Source organism: Ornithorhynchus anatinus, chromosome 16 (assembly GCF_004115215.2).
Source record: "Ornithorhynchus anatinus isolate Pmale09 chromosome 16, mOrnAna1.pri.v4, whole genome shotgun sequence".
Classification (NCBI taxonomy): domain Eukaryota; kingdom Metazoa; phylum Chordata; class Mammalia; order Monotremata; family Ornithorhynchidae; genus Ornithorhynchus; species Ornithorhynchus anatinus.
Genome location: NC_041743.1, coordinates 18212128 through 18234273, shown reverse-complemented (window position 1 = coordinate 18234273; position 22146 = coordinate 18212128). Strand labels below are relative to the sequence as shown.

Below are 22146 nucleotides of genomic sequence, written 5' to 3'. Positions count from 1 at the left end.
TAAACATATCTGTAATTTAATCATCAATTAATATTAATGTCTGCCTCCCCCTGTCCAGACTGCAAGTTCATTGTGGTCAGGGAATGCATCTGTTGATTGTCGTATTGTACTCTCCCAAGTGGCTTAGTACAGTGCAGAGCTGATGATTTTGCAAGAAGGAGATCTTCGGTGACCTTTCAGAGGCAGCTCCAGTGGAGTAGGGAGGTTAGAAGACAGAATGGAGATTCAAGGAGAGAATGGGAGAAGATGAAGGTGGAGGCAGCCAGTTTAAATAACTCTGAAGTACAAAGGATTGTAGTAACCACTGAGGTAAATGCAGTACCAGCTCTTGGGACAATCCCCGTCCCACACGGGGCACACAGTCAATGCAGGAGGGAGTTTCAGGCAGGGAGTGGTATCTGTTAATTGTTGTATTTTACTCTCCCAACTACAGTGCTCCTCAAAAGTAAACCCCTTAATAAAATATGATAGAATGAATGAATGAATATTAAGTGCCAGGGTAGATAGGCTGCTGATTCCTTTCAATTTTTTTCTCCCCTTCAGGTAGAGGCGCCTCACTCCTCTGGAGTCCTCACCTCAGGAATACTCTGCCCAGTGTCCTTCGCAGGGTCTTGGTTCAAACTTTCTGCCTGCAAATGCACGAGGGGCTTCTTCCCCAACTACCGGCTCCTCCTCATCCTTCCCAAATTCTTCCCTCTCATCGACTGGGATCCAGTCCTTATAACCTGATAAGGCTCTAGTACCTTAATCTAATTCACCTTCACACAGAGAGGGTTTCTTAGGAGTGAGGTTCTCCCTGCGTTTCCCTATTTAGAAGTGAAGTTCTCCCTGGGTTTCCTCTCCTATATATTGGACTTGAGGACAACCACACATGTCTCTGAGCTGATCCAGTGTGCAGAGTTTGTTACTCCTGTTTCAGAGGGTCAGTAGGGGTTTCTAAGTTGTGCCATAAGAAACAGGTTAGAGAGGCATTATGGACTAGTGGGTAGAGCAATGGGCCTGGAAGTCAAAAGGACCTGGGTTCTAATCCAGCTCTGTCATTTGCCTGCTATGTGACCTTAGACAAGTCACTTCACTTCCTCTGGGCTTCAGTTACCTCATCTTGTAAAATTGGGATTAAAGATGGTGAGTCCCATGTGGGACATGGGACTGTCTCCATCCTGATTAGCTTGGTATCCACCCCAGATCTTATTACAGTGCTGAGCATATGAATAGTAAGTAGTAATAGTAGTAAGTAGTAACAAATACCATTAGAAAAAAAAGGGTTCCCTGGAATCAGGGAATTGTTAGTTCCAGACCTGTTAAGCAACAGGGATTCTGGACACCAGGGATACCAAGCAGGTCTAGGCAGCTCAAGTCACCCTGAGGCTCAGACCTGCTGATTGAGCTGATGCTCTCTGTTTGGCCATGAGGGATGCAATAAGTCAGAACACTTAGTGATCTCACCTTCACTGTGTCCACAAGGAGCTTATGGACTAGACAGGGAGACAGACATTAAAATAAATGAGCATATGTACATAACTACCGTGGGGATGAGGGTGGGGTGAATAAAAGGGTACAAGTTCAAGTGCAAGGTTGACATGAAAGGGACTAGAGGGGGAGGCGTTTGGAAATGGAAATGTGATTTTGAAAGGGTTTGAAGGTGGGGAGAGTGATGGTCTGCCTGATACAAAGGGAGAGGGAGTTTTAGGCAGGGGCAGATGGAGGCAAGGGAGTTTCTGCTGCGGAGGTGAAAGAGGGATTGGGGACTGAAGTTTGCTCAATCTCGCTGTGGTTGGAGGTAGCTTTTGCTGGGGTTTGGGGGCTGCGCCGGCAGCTTCTAAGTCTGTGACCAGGAGATTAAAGGATATTTACTCAGAAATTGTGAGAAAAATGAAAGTAAACATGGTGTTGGAATAGGAGAGGTTGGCATCACTACAAGTCATTTTCAAGTAGACACTGCGCTCTCTAGAAGTTCCCCTTCCATAAGCTCAACACTATAGGTCATTAACAGGTCCAACAATACGGGTTTCTGTGTTTGAATACCATGAGGTTCAGTTTGGGTTTAAGGAACAGATGTGAGAAATTGGTGTTTTGAAAAAACATGAAAAATATAGATATTGCCAGGATTATTCTGCTTTCACTGAGCATGTTAACCTGTGAAATAATTTAGAATTTTACTTGAAAAGAAATACCAGTGTATGAAATGTTCCTATCTTGAAGGTTTACAATTTCTCCTACACACTTTATAACTGACTTTTTCATGTTTCTTTTTAACTTGCATGCTTCTAGCCTTAAACTATCCTATTTTATCAACAGGACAGTCCCAACTTTACCCTGTACCAAATGGTAATTTTTAATTCAAAAGCCACGAAAGTTCAGAGAAGGTGAACAAGTTTCAGTAAGATGCCACCAGGGATTCAGCCTTGAAAATGGTGAAAATATAGTAACTTGTACAAAAAATGGTTGGTCACCTACTCCACATTGTAACTGAACAGTAAGTAAGGTTTCTCTCCTTTGATATTCATGCCATTTTTTATTTTAAAACAGATAGGTAACTAGGCCAGTGTATGCCCAAGGGGCTAGATTAGGACTCTGCATACAACATAGTTGCTCTTTGTGTATCTGAAGATGATATATGGTAAAATTCACTGATGGGACAGTGTGTGGTTAAAAAGGCCAATGTGGGATCCAAAGTCCCAAGCAGGCAGTGCACACACAAAAATGTCTCACTCTCCTAGATTACAGTGCACCACAATTGGTCTCTCCTTTCTTAATTTTCCCCAGGGTTCAGCTTTGATGCAACATTACTTTAGGCTTATTTTTACTCTGTTCCAAAAATATTTCCTGTGTCCTGCTTTTTTTCACTTCCCCCGGTTTCACAGTTTCAGCTGTTTGGATACCTGCTGTCAATCATTCACCACACTTGTCTTAACTAGCAGTTTTATTAAGATGTGGCTCAGTGCTGTGTGTCACTCTACTAAGTGCTGGGGTAGATACAAAACTAATCACTTTGGACACAATCCCAAGTGAGCCTCACAGTCTTGATCCCCATTTGGCAGATGAGGTAACTGAAGCACAGAGAAGATATGACTTGCTCAAGGTCACATAGCAGACAAGTGGTGGAGCTGGGATTAGAACCTCCAACCTCTGCCTCCCAGGCCCGTGCTCTTTCCATCATTCCATCTCTTTCCATTCACTAGTAGTGAGAAAACTCTGGATGGCACTACAGCTCTTCAGACCTTCAGTTTAGTTTGAAGTGTCACAGTTTCTCTAAGAGTGTGGCTGGCTGTCTTGATGCAGTTTTCAGCTGGACAACAGTCAGTGTCTTCTATGAAAAAACTGGGAGAGGCTGGAGGTAGAGAGACCAGTGAGGTGGCTGCTAGAATAACCTAGCCTTACTATGACCTGAGTGGTACCAAACTGATAGCTGTTTGGAAAAGGAGGGATGGACCTAGGAAGTATTATGGATGAAGAACCGGCAAGATTTGACAGCCTACCGAATGTGAGAGTAGAGGAACAGCGAGGAGTCGAGGATGGTGCCGAAATTGTGGGCTTCTGGGACAGAGAGGATTGTGGTGAGATGGAGTTTGATACAAAAGGTAAGATGAGAAGTAGATTTAGGAGGGAAGATGTATAACTCAATTTTAGATATATTATTTGAGGTGCTGATGGGACATCCAGGAAGAGATTTGCTGGAGGCAAGAGGAAATGAGGAACTGAAGGCTAGATGTGAGGACAAGGAAAGAAAGGTGGTAGATTTGGGAGCCATCCACATAGAGGTGAAAGCTGAAGCTATTTGAGTGGATAAGTTGCCCAAGAGAATGAGTATAGAATGAGAAGGGGAAGGGACCCAATGCAGAGCCTTGGGAGACATGTACAGTTAGGGAATGTAGGGGGAAGAAGAGCAAGCAAATGAAACTGGGAAAGAACAGTTTGCAATTCCAATAATCAGACATAACATTCTTTGTGGGTTGAAAGAGTCACTGTCCCCTGCAGTTGATAAGGGGAAGCAGCATGGTCTAGTGGATAGAGAATGGGCCTGGGAGTCGGAAGTACTTGAGTGCTAATCCTATCTCCACCACTCATCTGCTGTGTGACCTTGGACAAGTCACTTAACTTCTCCGTGTTTAGGTACCCTCATCTATAAAATGGGGATTATGACTGTGAGCCCCAAGTGGGACTCGGACCGGGTCCAACCTGATTAGTTTGGATCTACTCCAGTGCTTAGTATAATGCCGGGCATACAGTAAGCAGCGTGTCTTAGTGGAAAGGGCATGGGTTTGGGAATCAGAAGATGTGGGTTCTACATCCGGCTCTGTCACTTGTATGCTGTGTGACCTTGTGGAAGTCACTTAACCTCTCTCTGCCTCAGTTAACCTACCCCAGCACATGGAACAGTGCTTGATACATAGTAAGCGTTTAACAAACACCATCATTATGATTATTATTATTATATGGTCTCACCTTGCCTGCTTCCCCCACCTCACCCCACTCCTCTTTGCTAGTACTACTGATCACAAGGGTTAAAGAATTTGGGAAAACATTTTGTTGTCCACCTATGCCGTCCTCATAGCCTCTGTTGCCAAATTGTACATTCGTAGGGCTTAGTACCATCCTCTGCACATACAGTCCTCTGCATTCAGTAAGCGCTCAGTAAATATGATTGAATGAATGAATGCCAGTCTTTAAAGAATTCTCCCAGGAGCAGGATCTCTGTGGGTAAAGCCACGTTTCCTTTGTGGACCGCCAATGACTGAAATGTTTTTTAAAAGGTTCTTGTACATCTCCATCAATGTTGGTGTCATTTTAATCCCGGCTCTCCCACTTGTCCGCTGAGTGACCTTGGGCAAATCACTTCAGTTCCCTGGCCCTCAGCTACCTCAGCAGTAAAATGGGGATTGAGACTATGAGCCCCATGTGGGACAGGGACTGTGTCCAATCCAATTTTCTTGTGTCCACCCCAGCACTTAGTACAGCGCCTGGCACCTAGTAAGCTTTTAAGAAATGCCACAATTATTTTGCTTGTTCTCTCTCCATTTCAGTAAATTGTAGGAAAACCTATATAAAGAATGGACGATTTTCTGAGACAAAAGAGTACTATAATGTAAATGAAAAGACAAGATATCAATGTTCAGAAGGATATTCGACACCAGAAGGAAGAGAGTCAGGAGAGTTGAAATGCTTGCAGAGTGGATGGTCTGTTCCACCCAACGGTATTAGTGAGTAGTTGAATATTTTCAGTGCTTTCCTAGGTCTGATAGGATTGCTTTATCTCTGTCCTTTTTCTTGGCCAAAAATTGTTACACTCTTCAAAAATAAAGATCATTTGGTGGTAATTATTGAGTGCTTACTGTGTGCAGAGCACTGTACTAAGCACTTGGAATGTGCAATTCTTTATTAAGCACTTGGGAGAGTACAAGACAGTAGTGTTGGGAGACATGACTCCTGCCCTCAAGGAAGAGAGACTTCTGTCAATACACATTGGCTATGTTCTGAATTCTGTGAATAAAACTGGTCTTTATCAATCACATTCATGAAATACAGGACACTGTACTAGCTGCTCAGCAGTTTCCAGAGTTTTGCTCAACAGAAGCCAACAAATTTGAGGTGTATTAGAAATGCACGGATTTAAGTGAGTCCGCACATAGAAAATGTACCTTCACATGCACTCTGCAGTCAGAAGTAATGGTAGGATGCAATAGGTTGTGTGACTCGCTTCCCTAAAGTTATGTAACATTTAACTCCATCCTCAAATCTCCTGCTCTCCCAGCCCCCACCATTTCCTTCCCCTAAGGACATATTTCATCAACAAAATTGAAACCATCCCTCATGATCTCCCCCAAATCTCCCCTGATCTTCTCTAATCCTCCCACCCCCACTGCCTCCTCCACCCTCTCCCTGTCTTACCTGCAGTATCTCAAGAAGCATTTCGCCTCCTTTCAAACCCATCCTTCTGACCCCATCTCCTCATTCCTTATTAAAACAATTGCTCCCTCCCTTCTTCCCTTCTTGACCGCCAACTTCAGCTGTTCACTTTTCAATGGCTTCATCCCCACTACTTTCAAAAAGGGTTATGTATCCTCTATCCTAAAAAGAAAAACCCTCCCTCGACCTGTGCTGCCTCCAGTCATTGCCCCATATCCTTCTTGCAGTTCCACTCCAAACTTCTTGAAAAAGTTGCCTATACCAGCTGTCTCCACTTTCTCTCTTCCAATTCTCTCCTTCTTCTTTAAGTGTTGTTGAATCTTTTCTGACCTATAGCGACTCCACGGACACACCCTCTTCAGAACCTACCATCTTCTGTCATAAAGCCATTCTGCTATGTGTATTCATAGAGTTTTCTTGGTAAAGATATGGAAGTGGTTTACTATTGCCTGCTTCCATGCAGTAAAAGCTTATGTCTCTGCCATTGTCTTTGATTAACATTTCGATCACTTGATCATCCACCTTTGACTCTTTCCTATAATGCTGCTGCTGCCCAGGACAGGTGAATCAACTTTGATGCTTTGGCTTAGACCTTTCCATTTTGGGTTGCTCTATATAACATAGCTCTAAGCTTCATCAGTACATGGAATCTCCCCTGCCACAGAAAGGTGTTGATTCATAGAAGAGAATTCTCTACTAGATCCCCTGAAGTCTAGTTCCCACCACCTTCATTCCATGGAAACAGTCTCTAGAGAAGATTTGCGTAATGCCTTTACCCTGAAAGCACACAAAGCAGAGTGATTTAGTTGAATTCTGGATAATGGGAGCAAATATATTGGTTTCCTCCAGATACTTTAAATATTGTTCTGAGGGCTCCAATATGGAGCAAAGATGAAGATCCCAAATGTTTTCCTTTTCAGAAACCTGCATTAGACCAGAATTCAGGAATGCCAGATATGAGGGAAATGAAACACTGTTTCAACTAAACAGCAAACTAGAATATGAATGTCTTGATGGATACAGTCATGGAGAAGGAAGGAGCACAACAGATTCCATAGTGTGTGGTGAGGATGGGTGGTCCCATACACCTGAATACCAAGGTAAGTGATTCAATGGGAAAAATAGACTATAGAATGCTTTCTGTTGAGGTGATCTCCATAGAACCTGATGCTACTGAAAGTCAGGTTTTTAGCAGCATGTGTCAGGGTGAGCGATGAAGTCCTGCCATTCTGCTGCTTTCCCCCCAGTGCATTTTTCCTCTCCAGTCTGTAGTCGTCCCATTTTAGCACATCATGGAGCAGAGTTGGCTCTCTTGTCATGAGCTTTGTCCCTATTGCTTTCCGGGGCCTGTTCTACTCTGGGCGCTGGAAAGGGACTGGAGGTAGAACTGTGACATTGGATGCATCTACTTCCCCCTGTTGGATGGACAACATCACCATAACCACGACCACTGGGATTTGTCTCCTCCTCACCAGTCTCCAGGCCCTCAGTAGGCCCCCTGCCCCGGAACCCTGAGAGCACAAGGTTGGGTAGCTGCTCCGTGGCCACTGTAGCCATGGTCTTTCCCTGGGGCAGTGCCGCAGACACCTCAGGGGTGCTTCCCATCTTTGAGCCTCTGTCTTGCTGCGGCTACCACACAGGCTTCATCCTCACGGAAGAAGCTCCTGGTCTGGCCCCAGAGAAACTAGGATTTGGCAGTGGCTGAGGAATCTGAATGGCAGGGAAGAGAAGTACTTTGGCTTTCTCTTATTTCCTCCCCCTACCTTTCCCTTTCTTCTTTTCTCCTTCTGTCTTCCCCGTTTCTCCTTCTCACTCTCACCTCTGCTCACTGTGCCTCCTTCACCTGGACCCCGGCCATGAGCTGTGTCCTCACCATCCCCAAGATTAAGTCCAGAGGTCACTTGGTCCTATCTGACTTTTACCTGCTCATCACCTCTAGGAAAAGCTTAGTTAACTCCGGGTAGCTGATCTGCGTTTCAACCTTCACCAAAACTTACCATACTATCTTTTCAACCACAAAAAATAGAAATTTTTGTGATATTGAATGACTGTATTTTCCTTGATTTCTTTTGTACAGAAATAGAATGTTACCTCCCAGCCTTGAATTCAAACATCAGAGTAATTCAAGGGAAGGATAAATTTAAAGTTGGAGATGTGTTTTCATTTGCCTGTCTGAACCAGAAGAAAAGAGTCGGCCCTCAGTCCATTCAGTGCTACCACTTTGGATGGTCCCCTGACCCGCCTACATGTCAAGGTAAATACCTCACTTCGAATGAACGATGAGGAGGAGGAGCAAACCGTATTCGAGATCTCTGCTTTTTCAGAGGGATTTTTGGCGTCACTGCGGAGGGATCGAAACTGATAGTGTGACAAAGAATCACCTGAAGCCAAGGCCATGTTCCTGGAGAAGAGCTATTCCTTGCCACATGAGCACTGACATTTGTAATATTCATCAATCCAAGGTGCTGTTTCGCTTGCAAAACTAATATCTTATGGATACTAAAAATATCTTATGGATACTGCAAGGAAAATCTGTTTTCTTGTTAAACTGTAAATTCCTTGTGGGAAGCAACTCTTTTTTATAATTCTACTGAATGCCCTGCAGCATCTGGTATAATGCTCAATACCTTGCAGGCACTCAGTTGAAGAGCAGTATGCACACGGTGAGTGATCAGTACAGTGGCCTTCACATAATAGATACTGTTGTGGTTTGGGGTTCTCCCAGCAACTCTTCCATCCAATGGAATCCCAAGGTACACCCCATAACGAGAGGTCTCCAACATCTGGGTTTCTTACAGCATCTAAGAACTCCTGGGGTTTTTCTCTTCCCAGAAGAAGGATTTCAAGTTTTCCTTCCTGGTACTCCTAAATCTCACCCCCAAAATCCTAAAGGTAAGGGGGTCATTGGAGTTCAGACAGCCAGACCATCCTGGTTGCTCAGGGATGGTTTGGAAGGTTGATAGCTCAGGGAAGGTTTGGGAAGGCTTCCCTCTCCCATTAAACTTTATAGTTGGGTTTTCCTTCCAGAAGACTGTGTCCTTTTCCAGCTTCAACCTAGACCTGCTAGGGGAAGCAGCACGGCTCAGTGGAAAAGAGCCTGGGCTTCGGAGTCAGAGGTCATGAGTTCGACTCCCGGCTCTGCCACTTGTCAGCTGTGTGACTGTGGGAAAGTCACTTCACTTCTCTGTGCCTCAGTTACCTCATCTGTAAAATGGGGATTAACTGTGAGCCTCACGTGGGACAACCTGATTACCCTGTATCTACCCCAGCGCTTAGAACAGTGCTCGACACATAGTAAGCGCTTAACAAATACCAACATTATTAGTTAGAATATAATGGGCTTTTCATAAGTTCTGTTCCTCTTCCCTCTTAACATTTGGGCCCAGTAAAGAACAGGGTCACTCTTCCAAGTGACTACCCTAGTGTTCAGCCCAGTGCTCAGCCCACAGTTTAGTGCTTAATATATACCATAACTATTCTTGTTTATTTTATAAGTAAAAAACATTTCTTGTACACTTAGAACAGAAATATGATTCAAATCATCTTACCCTATCTAGGTAGGTTCTACTGTGGTATTCAATTGTCCCTTTCAGTTTGGAGTCTTTCTTCCATCCCTATAGAGGTACTGGAGGAAGATTGGGGTTCTCTCTGGTCAGTCAGCAGCAGCAGCATCAGAGTAGAGCGTTTCTCTTGTTCATATTTGAGCTCTCAACACAAGATTCCAAAGGAAGATCTGACTTGCTGTCTGAAACCCAGCGACTCCATTTCCTTTAAATTTTATGCCCATTTCTCCTTGTTTTCTAGGCTTGCTAACTCAGGCCATTTTGCATCAACTAGTGGAGAGAGCACAGGGCTGAGAGTCAAAAAATCTGGAATCTCATCCCGGCTCTGCCACATGTCCACTGTGTGACCTTGGCAAGTCACTTAACTTTCCTGGGCCCAAGTTACCCCATCTGTAAAATGGGGACTAAATCGTACTCCCTCCTACTCAAACTGTGAGCCCCATATGAAACAGGTACTGTGCTCAACCTGATTCTCTTGTATCTACCCCAGTGTTTAAAACAGTGCTTGGCATGGAGTAAGAGCATAGCAAGTATGATAATTATTATTGTTATTTTTGTTCCCAAATCTTTCTACGGTTGTTTCTCCTTGATTATTCGCATGGGTTCAGTGGATCGATTATGGACCCCTACTGCAAATTCTCCATGGTGGATTTGTATTACTTCAATTCCCCTTTGACCTGGGGGCTGCCACACTCTCTCAGTGAGCTTTGCTTTGTTAAAAAGATTTCCAGGATAATCAATCAATGGTATTTATTGTTTACTGCGTGCAGAGCACTCTATTAAGTGCTTGGGAGAGTGCAACACAACAGCATCAACAAATACATTCCCAGCCCACAGTGAGTCTAGAGGGGGAGACAGACATTAATATAAATCAGTAATGTATTGTTTTAGTTTGTCTTCAACTCAAAATGATCACCTTAATTCAGATTAGGACTTTTCTGACTCCAATAACTTCATTTCCACATTATCTTTGTTATCCATCTAATTGATTTATTTGTCTCTCACAGTTTGGGTGGAGGAACAGGTGCCATATAATCACTTTAGCTAGGTGATAATGAATCCCTAGATAATGAAGCGTCTAGACTTCAAACTCTTAGTGGGCAGGGCTTGTGTCTACCAACTCTGTTATACTGTATTCGCCCAAGCATTTAGTAAAGTAAATCCTAGGTAAATACCATTAATTTCACTGATTGAAGTTCATGAACACCAATATTTTGCTAAGTGTAGTGTGTGTGTGTGTGTATGTGTGTGTGTGTATGTATGGTGCTGCCCTTAATTTTCCTATCTGAAGATTCTGACAGTGAAATCCTCTCCATGCATGTGACTGAAAAGAATGACGAATAACTGACACTCCCGTATTGTTCTCACTTAAGAACAGAACCCTGCTGTGCTAATGCTTCACCCCATAAAGGGCCTGTCTCTGTTTTCAAGCCTACCCTTAATATTCTGCTCTTTGTGAAGGCTACGGTCAAGGAGATCAACCTCCCTTCCTGATTTCTGCCTACTAGACTGGTCTGTCTGCCATCATGGCCTTTCTTCAGCTATGGGGATGATGTTTGTGTGTCTTGAAATCATGCCCCTTTATGCTAGCACCTGCCCCTTTCACTTGAGCATTCAGCCACTGTTTAGGTACCCTGCTGTCACGCACTCTCCCCCCATGACTTGTTCTCACTTAAGAACAGAACCCTGCTGTGCTAATGCTTCACCCCATAAAGGGCCTGTCTCTGTTTTCAAGCCTACCCTTAATATTCTGCTCTTTGTGAAGGCTACGGTCAAGGAGATCAACCTCCCTTCCTGATTTCTGCCTACTAGACTGGTCTGTCTGCCATCATGGCCTTTCTTCAGCTATGGGGATGATGTTTGTGTGTCTTGAAATCATGCTCCTTTATGCTAGCACCTGCCCCTTTCACTTGAGCATTCAGCCACTGTTTAGGTACCCTGCTGTCACGCACTCTCCCCCCATGACTTGCCCAGAGAGGTTTGGTTGCTCTGAGCATTGGCTCAGTGCTAGTAAGGCTGACTGCATTTCAGGATCTTGTTGTTGGTCATCCTGTCCTGCTGTTTAAAGCTGGTGTGGTGGGGATCCTAGATGGATTTATCTATGGTGTAGATCCAGTTTTTCAATGATTAGACAATGCTAAGGTCAAGTCTTGGGGCTAAGGTCATGCCTTGACATAAGACTAGTTTCCTCTGTTTGGATAGTTCTCCTCAGAGGTTGTTGTAGTGTTCTTGCCATTTGTGTAAGTTTTCGGTTCTGAGAGCCTTTCCTTTGTACTCTTCAATGGTGAATGAAAGTGTATATGGGGCCACACAGGACTTCTTTAGAGATGAGTCTAAAGCCTCCAGGACAATCTCACTAGCCCTGGATCATTGCAGCTTTGGCAACTGACCAATGGCTATACATCTGTCTCAGTCAGATCTGCCTGGCCCAGTACAGGACTTTGTGGACCTCCATTTTGGGCAAGTCACTTAACTTCTCTGAACCTCAGTTACCTCATCGGTAAAATGGGGTTTAAGACTGTTAGCCCCACGTGGGACGGCCTGATTAAATTGTATCTCCCCCAGTGCTTAGAATGGTGCTTGGCACATAGTAAGTGCTTAAAAAATACCATCATCATCATCATCATCATCAACTGGTAAATGAGCTACCAGCCATAGTGAAGATTGGACATTAAAATTCCCCTCATATTAACTTTCATATAATTCATTGTAATTTGTGCATCACACTCTTCCTCTGAGCCTTACAAAAGACTTTCAAGATTTCTTAATTCTGTTTTTTACTTTATGGTCCAACCTTTTGACATTGGCCAGTGGTATCCCAGTAACAGAAATCACTGACAGGATTCAACTCTGTGTCACTGGTATTGAAGCATTTGTGAGGTGCAGACTGGAATAAAACCTCTACTCCAAATTTGCTGTCTAGGATTTGCATCTGGATGATTCTGGAGAAATGGTTCATAATATCTACTTATCAATCAACTGATCGATGGAATTTGTTGAGCCCTTTCTGTGCGCAGAGCACATTACTCAACACTTGGTAGAGTATAATGCAGCAGAGTTGGTAGACACATTCCCTGCCCACAATAATAATGATAACTGTGGTATTTGTTAAGGTTTACTATTTGTCAAGCACTTTACTACGCACTGAGATAGAGACAAGATAATCAGGCCCACATGGGTTCCACAACCTAAGTAAGAGGGAGAACAGGTATTGAAACCCCATTTTGCTGATGAAGGAACTGAGGCACAGAAAAGTTGGGTGACTTGCCCAAGATTGCATGGAAGGTAAATAGTCGATTAGGAATTACGGCCCAGGTTCTCTGACTCCCAGGCCCATGCTTTTTCCACTAAGCCACACTGCTTCTGTATACACAGGGGAGGGGAGTTCCTCACCAGAAACATGATGTGGCTAAGGAGTCATTGTTAATGATATTATTAACAATAATAATAATAATAATATAGATGGTAAGATAGATGAGATCGAGGTACAGTGAGTAGATTGGCCTTAGAAGAGCGAAGTGAGCATGCTGGGTTGTAATAGGAAATCAGAGAGATAAGATAAGAAGGGGCAAGGTGAATGAATGAGTGCTTTCAAGTTAATGGTAAGGAGTGTCTGATGCCGAGGTGCATGGGCAACCACTGGAGGTTCTTCAGGAGTGAGGAGACATGGACTAAGCAGTTATTTAGAAAAATGATCTGGGCAGAGGACTGAAGTATGGTCTGGAGTGGAGAGAGACAGGAGAGAGGGAATTCAGCAAGGAGCCTGATGCAGTAGTTAAGGCAGGATAGGGTAATATTCTCACATATTCAGTTAGTCACCGAATCCTGAAAGTTCTACCTTCACAACATCTCTAGAATTACTCCCTTCTTCTCATTTCCTGTCTTAACTATTACATCAGCCTCCTCACTGACCTCCGTGCTTCCAACCCCTCCTTTCCCCAGTTCATAGTATACTCTGCAGCCTGGATCATTACAAAATATCGTTCTCTACACATCGCCCCAATCCTCAAACAGAATCTCTTCCCCATTGCCTTTAAAGCTTCCAATCAGCTCTTCCCCTCCTATCTGACCTACCACTTCTCTCATACTACAACCCAGCCAAAACTCCTCACTCGTTTCTCTAACAGCAATCTTAATCTCATCTGTCTCACTATCTACTCCTTGCTCTCACCGTCCCTCCTATCTGGAAATCCATCTTCCTTCATATGTGATAGACCATTACTCTCCCCATTTTCAGAGTCATATCTCAACCAGGAAGCCTTCTCTAACATCTCATTTCCCCCCTCTATTCACTGCCCCCTCCTGTATCACCTAGGCAGTTGGGCAAGTACCCTTTAAGTGCTTTGACATAGTCAGTGCTTAACAAATGCCATTATTATTATTATTTTTACCATTACATTTATAATAATAATGTTGGTATTTGTTAAGCGCTTACTATGTGCAGAGCACTGTTCTAAGCGCTGGGGTAGACACAAGGGAATCAGGTTGTCCCACGTGGGGCTCACAGTCTTCATCCCCATTTTACAGATGAGGTAACTGAGGCACAGAGAAGTGAAATGACTTGCCCACAGTCACACAGCTGACAAGTGGCAGAGCCGGGATTCGAACCCATGACCTCTGACTCCAAAGCCCGTGCTCTTTCCACTGAGCCACCTTCCATAACCCTAAAGCATTTATGTAAATATGCTTATACTCTGTTGTTTTCCCTGGCTGTACAACACCACTAATTTGTAAACTCTCTGTGGGGGCAGTGATCCTGCCTAACAACAATATGGTATTGCCTTGTCCCAAGGGCCTACCACAGTGCTCTGCACATAGAGAGTACTCAATGAATACTATTGATTCATTTTATTTATTTTGATATCTGTGCATAATTACTGTCTCTCTCTGATAGTGTGTATGCTGTTTGTGGGTAGGAAGCATATCCTGCAGTACTTTCCAAGCAATCAGTACACTGTATTGTACTCAACAGCTGCTCAATAAATGCCATTATTGAAAATAAATGCCACTTCTGAAGTCATGTTGCAATTTTGCTTAAATATGGTAAATAGTTCATATTCAGAATTTTTTTTCCATTTTCAGAATGACAAAACCCAAGCAGTTGTAGCTTATTAATTATATTTTATACATCATTAGAAGAAAAGCATTATAAGGAGGATTCAAATGATCTTTCTATTGCAGAGACAGCCAAGGCTTGTAATCCTCCACCCAGGCTTGCCAATGGCAAAGCAAATCCAAACACTGAGAAGAGTTCATATCATCACGGAGAAGTGGTGGATTATGAATGTGATGCAAAATTTATAATGGAAGCACCCAAGAGAATAGAATGCAGTGATGGAAAATGGACATCATTACCTTCTTGTATTGGTAGCCCTTCACAAACTTTGACTTATTTATATGCTTTTGTGATTACATTGTTAAGGCTTCTAATCAAGTGTTCAATTTATTAGAGGTTGAAAAAACATGCGGCGACCCTCCGGAAGTTGACCAAGGTGCTCTCAAATCGAGCCATCCTCCACCATATCATCATGGGGACTCAGTGGAATACAAATGCAAAGGAACTTTTATAATGGTTGGAATAAAGACTGTAACATGTATTCAAGGAACTTGGACAGCTCCTCCTCAGTGCACTGGTAAAGTTTTCATGCTTCTTAAAATGGTCATTTAAGTCGGGTTCATACCTTCAATGTGTCTGAATATGTATCTGCATCGTGTACTTTTCTAATCTACATAAGTAGGTGCCTTATTAAATTAATTCTAATATATAAATGTATATATCTGTGTTGTGTAAGATTTTACCATACATTTACAACAAAGATGACACAAATTGATTTTCTGAACTTGTCCCATGTTTTCCTATAGAACTGATTTTGAATAAGTGGCCCAAACCAAAGGGTGTGCCCCATTACAGGACCTGTTGGATGGGGTTCTTTGGAGCTCCTCAGAGCCTCTCTCCCCAAACCCTGGGATGACCTTAGAACACACAGTGAAGTGGGGTGGCCAGGTAGGAACCCCTATTTTGGCCCAAAGGAATCAGTGAACAGGACTGTGGCCCCTGGAAGTGTGAGAAAAGTGTTCCCTTGTGCCATGAGAACATCTGGCTGACACACATCAGGCTGGACCTTCCTCCTAAAGGGCTGGTGGCTTTACTAGGCCTGTGTCTGATTGGCCTTGCCCCAATGCCCATTTTCCTATTGTTCTTTCCTGGCTGACCGTGAAGATGCAATCCTGAAGATCACAGCTGTGGCATCTAGGCTTCTGGCCCAGGGATGGATCAATTTGGCCTCGGAGAAAACTGCTCCCTTCTGGGGTTACAATGGCTCCTACCTCTATACTCTTTTTCTTGATCAAAGTTCAAGAACTGGAAAAGAATGAAATGTGCTTCATTCATTTAACTGGGTGCTCCCAGCTCAACATTTCATCAGTGCTTTAGAACTTGAAAATAGTTTATAAATATTTATCCTCCCACAATATGTTCCCAAGAATGAGAAGTGTATTACATATGTGGAATGATACAGTTGCTTATAGTGTTTACACTGTCTTTGACTTTATATTTTCTACAAAATAGGAACTGATCAACTTAAGAAATGCACAGAACCTCAGGAGCCTTTAAATGGAAGAATTATTTCATTAAAGAAGCATGAATATAAACATAATGACTTTTTCACTTACATTTGTGATGCAAATTTTGAAGCTGAAGAATCTACAAGAATATCATGTGTAAATGGAAAATGGCAAAGTCTCCCCAAATGCTTGAGAAGTAAGATGTTGTTTTTCATGTTTCTTTCTCATCATGAACATATCCTTTCCATTAATCAATTGTATTTTTGAGCAATACTATGGGCAGAGCACAATACTAAGCCCTTGGGCCCTGGTCAGTGATGAAGGAGCACTTTCCATAATGAAGCAGGGATTCCACCGGCCTCACCTGGCTGAGGAGAGATGCACTAAAACCCCTGCCTACAAAGAAGTTCTGGTCCAGAAGACAGACACTGAAATCAATTACAGATGGGGAAATGTTTGAGTTTAAGGATATATACATAAATCCTGTGAAATTAAGGGTGGAGTGGATATCAGTGCCTAAACTGTACAGATTGAAACACATAGGTGATGCAGAAGGAAGGCTAGTAGGGGAAATGAAGGTTTAGTCAGGGAAAGTTTCTCGGAGGAGGTGTAATTTTTAGGAAGGCTTTGAAGGTGGGGAGAGTGGTGGTCTGTTGGATATGAAGGGGAGGTACCACATTTTTTGTTTCTATTGCATCATCCCAATTGCTTAGTATGGAGATAGGCATTCAGTAGGTGCTCAATAATTGAATCAATTAACGAAATGACCTGGTTGGTGGCTTTCCCTCCAATTTGCATAAGGCGATTAGACCAATTCATAAGGAAATAGGATAGATCTGTGGGGAGGGAATATGTAGGAGAGAAGACAGGTGAGGAAATTGTGGTCAGAAAGTGGAATTTCAGAAAAGGTGAGGTAAGGGATTATGCAGGTAATGAGAGATGATGAGAATAAGAGTGAGTTTTGGTGGAGCAGAAGTTGAGGAGTGAGAGGAAATGAGTAGTGGGGAGGTCATCAGAAACATCCACCTGGATATGGAAACATCTAAACATCAGTGTAGGGATGAAAAAAGAGAGATGGAATGTGAGAAAGGCTTCAAAATAGTTCAGAAAGTCGGAGGTAGGAGCTGGATGGCAGTAGATGAGAGTGATCAGTAATTGGAGTGGCCAGTAGAAATAGATAGGATGGGCTTCTAGCAGAGAAATAGAGAAAGAGAGGGAGGGGTGGGATCATGTTTATACAGCATTGTGGTGGCAAGAAGGAAGCCAATTCCTCCCCCTTTTCTAGGGAGTCTTAGGGAGTGGGAGAAGATAAGTTCCACTCAGAAGAGAGAGGTGGGGGAGACAGTGTCATCATGGGAGGATCAGGTTTCAGTGATGATGAGGAGTAGTAGGGATTGGGTCAGGAACAAATTGAGGATGAAAGGGAATTTCCCCACAGTGGAAGGGGAATTAAATCAGGTACAGCTGGAGTAAGAAATACGACTGAAGTTTTGGAATATCGATATGATGGGGAAAGATCAGAGAAATTGGGAGTATTTAATCTAGAGTAGGGGAGGCTAAAAGGAGAAGAAAGCCGAGGGCAGAGATCTAATTAGCTACACAGATGATGCACTAGAGAGAGAGTTAATTGACTAAAAGAAACATTTCCCCCTACATCAGCAAACTGCACCATGGACCTTGTCAATTTATCCATAATTTATGTATTTATATTAATGTCTGTCTCTCCTGTAGACTATAAGATCGTTGTGGGTCAGGAACGTATCTACCAACTCTGTTTTGTTGTTATATTATACCCCCCCAAGCTCGTAATACAATAATTACGGAATAAATATGATCGACTGATTGATTGATTGATTGACTCTTCAATATAATTCAGAGGCCAATCAATATGAAAATAGGGTAGAACTGTCAAGGGAATTCCAGAAGAATTACATTACTTATAAACGGTGGAATGAAAACAAAATGGAAAAGGTATATTTAAGCACATTAAAGAGTCAAGGAAATTGAAATACTAAGTTATTTGTATGTTTTAATTAAGGGATTAGTCTCACCGACTAAAAATTTTACCTTCACTTGTGAAAGAATCAATTATATTTTGCATGAGAGAGAAGAAAATCGTGCTCACCCCCACCACAAATACCTCAGGCCCTGACTGTATCAACCTCAGTGAGTTTTCTGAATGGGGAAAGTGTCACTGTTTGGTGTGAGGATAAGTATTTGCTCCAAGGACCAAAAGAAATTAAATGTGAAAATGGAGCTTGGAAATTTGTCCCACGTTGCTTTGGTGAGTAATATACATCTGGGAAAGCGATGCTAATAAAATAACGGGTTGGTTTCCCTGTCATGGAATAATAATAATAATAGTATTTGTTAAGTGCCAAGTGTAAAACACTGTTCTAAACACTGGGGTAGGTACAAGGTAATCAGGTTGTCCCACATGGGGCTCACAGTCTTAATCCCCATTTTACAGAAGAGGTAACTGAGGCACAAAGGAGTTAAATGACTTGTCCAAGATCACACAGCAGACAAGTGGTGGATTCAGGATTAGAACCCACGACCTCTGACTCCTAAACCCATGCTCTTGCCACTAGGCCAGACTATTCCACAGAGTACTAATCCTATGGTGCAATGAGCTTGATTTTTCTTTCTAGGCTAAGAAAGCACAGTGGGTCCAGCAGAGAAGGAAAAAGAGGGCTTTCCTTCTTTCCATTAAGCCGCACTACACTGATGACTTCCAAATCTGCATCTCCAGCCCAGACCTCTCACCATGTCTGCAAATCTCCTAATTCCTCCTCTCTTCAGGATAGCTCTACCTGGATGTCCCATGAACATCTCAAACTCAACATGTCCAAAACCGAATTCCTCATCTTCCCTCCTAAACATTCTCCACTCCACAACTTTTCCATCACTGTAGACAAAACCTCCATCCTTCCTGTCTCCCAACAATCCTACAACCTTGGCATTATCCTTTACTCATCCCTGTCCTCCAACTTGCATATTCAGTCTCCAAATCTTATCGATTCTATCTCCACAACAACTCCAGAATATGCTGCTCTCTCTCTCTCCATCCAAACTCCTGTCACACTGATTCAAGAACTGGTTCATAGCCTATCTCGACTACTGTATCAGCCTCCCCATTGCCTTCCTTGCTGTGCTTTCTCCTTTCCAGTCCATACTATATTCTGCTGTACAGGTGGTTTTTCTAAAAAATCACTTGGTACACCATCTCCCCTCTCTTCAAATGCCTCCAATGGATCCTTAACCATCTCCACATAAAGCAGAAACTCCTCGCTCTAGGATTCAAGAGCAGCAGCGTGGCTCAGTGGAAAGAGCATGGGCTTTGGAGTCAGGGCTCATGAGTTCGAATCCCAGCTCTGCCACTTGTTGGCTGTGTGACTGTGGGCAAGTCACTTAACTTCTCTATGCCTCAGTTCCCTCATCTGTAAAATGGGGATTAAGACTGTGAGCCCCACGTGGGACAACCTGATTCCCCTATGTCTACCCCAGCGCTTAGAACAGTGCTCGGCACATAGTAAGCGCTTAACAAATACCAACATTATTATTATTATCACTCAATTAGGTCTGCCCTCCTTAATTATCCTTGCTTTTTTCCCATTCCAACACACTTAGCTCCTTCCTGCCTGAAACTCCTCCCCCTTCCTATCCTACATACTATTCATTCATTCATTCAATAGTATTTATTGAGCGCTTACTATGTGCAGAGCACTGTACTAAGCGCTTGGGATGAACAAGTCGGCAACAGATAGAGACAGTCCCTGCCGTCTGACGGGTTTACAGTCTAATCGGGGGAGACGGACAGACAAGAACAATGGCAATAAATAGAGTCAAGGGGAAGAACATCTCGTAAAAACAATGGCAACTAAATAGAATCAAGGCGATGTACAATTCATTAACAAAATAAATAGGGTAATGAAAATATATACAGTTGAGCGGACGAGTACAGTGCTGTGGGGATGGGAAGGGAGAGGTGGAGGAGCAGAGGGAAAAGGGGAAAAAGAGGGTTTAGCTGCGGAGAGGTAAAGGGGGGATGGCAGAGGGAGTAGAGGGAGAAGAGGAGCTCAGTCTCACCTCTTGGAGGAGGTGAGTTTTAAGTAGGGTTTTGAAGAGGGAAAGAGAATCAGTTTGGTGGAGGTGAGGAGGGAGGGCGTTCCAGGACCGCGGGAGGACGTGACCCAGGGGTCGACGGCGGGATAGGCGAGACCGAGGGACGGTGAGGAGGTGGGAGGCAGAGGAGTGGAGCGTGCGGGATGGGTGGTAGAAAGAGAGAAGGGAGGAGAGGTAGGAAGGGGCAAGGTGATGGAGAGCCTTGAAGCCTAGAGTGAGGAGTTTTTGTTTGGAGCGGAGGTCGATAGGCAACCACTGGAGTTGTTTAAGAAGGGGAGTGACATGCCCAGATCGTTTCTGCAGGAAGATGAGCCGGGCAGCGGAGTGAAGAATAGACCGGAGCGGGGCGAGAGAGGAGGAAGGGAGGTCAGAGAGAAGGCTGACACAGTAGTCTAGCCGGGATATAACGAGAGCCCGTAATAGTAAGGTAGCCGTTGGGGTGGAGAGGAAAGGGCGGATCTTGGCGATATTGTAGAGGTGAAACCGGCAGGTCTTGGTAACGGATAGGATGTGTGGGGTGAACGAGAGAGACGAGTCAAGGATGACACCGAGATTGCGGGCCCGAGAGACGGGAAGGATGGTCGTGCCATCAACGGTGATAGAGAAGTCTGGGAGAGGACCGGGTTTGGGAGGGAAGATGAGGAGCTCAGTCTTGCTCATGTTGAGTTTTAGGTGGCGGGCCGACATCCAGGTGGAGACATCTTGGAGGCAGGAGGAGATGCATCACCTATGCACTTTTAGATCTTTAGTCTTGAAGATTAGATATTCACCCCACTCTCAGCCCCTCAGCACTATGTACCTATTTGTTCATATGTCTGTCTCTCCCTCTAGAGTGTAAAATTGTTGTGGGCAGGAAATGTGTCTACCAACTCTTGTTTTGTACTCTCCCAAGCGCTTTGTACAGTGAGAGCTTAATAGGTATCATTGGTTGATGGACTGATTGATTGAAGGCACTTACAGTCGGCCTCTAGAGTCAGCTCATTGTGGACAGACAAGCAAGGTGTAGCTGAAAGCGCACAAGCCTGGGAGTCAGAAGGCCATGGGTTCTAATCCCTGCTCCGTCACTTGTGTGCTGTGGGGAGTTAGGCAAGTCCCTTCACTTTTCTGTGCCTCAGTTACCTCATCTGTAAAATGGGGATTAAGACTGTGAGCCCTATATGGGACTGGGACTGTGTCCAACCTGATTTACTTGTATCCACCCCAGTGCTGAGTACAGTGGCTGCCTCTCAGTAAGCGTATAACAAGTACCACAATTCCTATTATTAAAGGTACCCCCTCAAATGCTTACTACAGTGCTTTGCCTACAGTAAGCACTCAATAAATATGACTGAATGAACCTAGTATGTTGAAACTTTTTCCCTAACTAGAAAATCTCATGCTCACCTTTTAATCAATTGTTCATGTTACCATGTCTTTTAACTGTTAAATTCATACAATTTCACAAATCTTATGTGTATTGACAAGATTTTCTTTGGTTATATTATTTCTATAGGTTAATCTCTAGGAAGAAATGAGGACGAAAAGCCCAGCATCAAACTTAATGGATTTGTTGCCAACATTTGAAGATTTAATCTGAAAATAAATATTCTGTAGCATTTTTTGCTAGGTAGGATTTATATATCAATTTCTTTAAATTTGCCATGCATGCCAATACAATGGTCTTCATGTAGTTGACATCAATCAACTGTGTTCATAGCAATATTAATACTTTTAAAATTAAAATATATAAAATTAATATGGAGTATATAGCAATGAATTTAGATTCATTAATTTCCAAATTAATACCTTTACCTTTTACCTTAAGTTCAGAATGAATTCCTGTTCAGAATTTGCTCTGACATCCTGCTAGATGTGAACTGTAAACCTTTGGGTTGTCAGTAAATCATATTGTCTCAACCAGTGCTCCGGTAGTACTTAAGGGCCTATGGAACAGATGTTTGGAAAACAACTGAAATAATCCAGTGTTTCTGTCACACTGGGTAAAAAC

The 22146-nt window shown here is 43.3% G+C and overlaps 1 protein-coding gene across 1 annotated transcript in view; it reads left to right on the top strand.

The window, feature by feature from the left end:
• LOC100087841 (complement factor H-like) overlaps window positions 1–22146 on the top strand; it is a 121460-nt gene that overhangs the window by 5830 nt on the left and 93484 nt on the right. Inside the window, exons 4-13 of the mRNA XM_039914354.1 lie at window positions 2348–2465; window positions 3426–3581; window positions 6828–7007; window positions 7985–8161; window positions 8740–8799; window positions 14652–14837; window positions 14921–15103; window positions 16039–16190; window positions 18141–18318; window positions 21964–22036. Of these exons, the coding sequence (XP_039770288.1) occupies window positions 2348–2465; window positions 3426–3581; window positions 6828–7007; window positions 7985–8161; window positions 8740–8799; window positions 14652–14837; window positions 14921–15103; window positions 16039–16190; window positions 18141–18318; window positions 21964–22036 (1463 nt within the window). The remainder of the gene's footprint in view (window positions 1–2347; window positions 2466–3425; window positions 3582–6827; window positions 7008–7984; window positions 8162–8739; window positions 8800–14651; window positions 14838–14920; window positions 15104–16038; window positions 16191–18140; window positions 18319–21963; window positions 22037–22146) is intronic.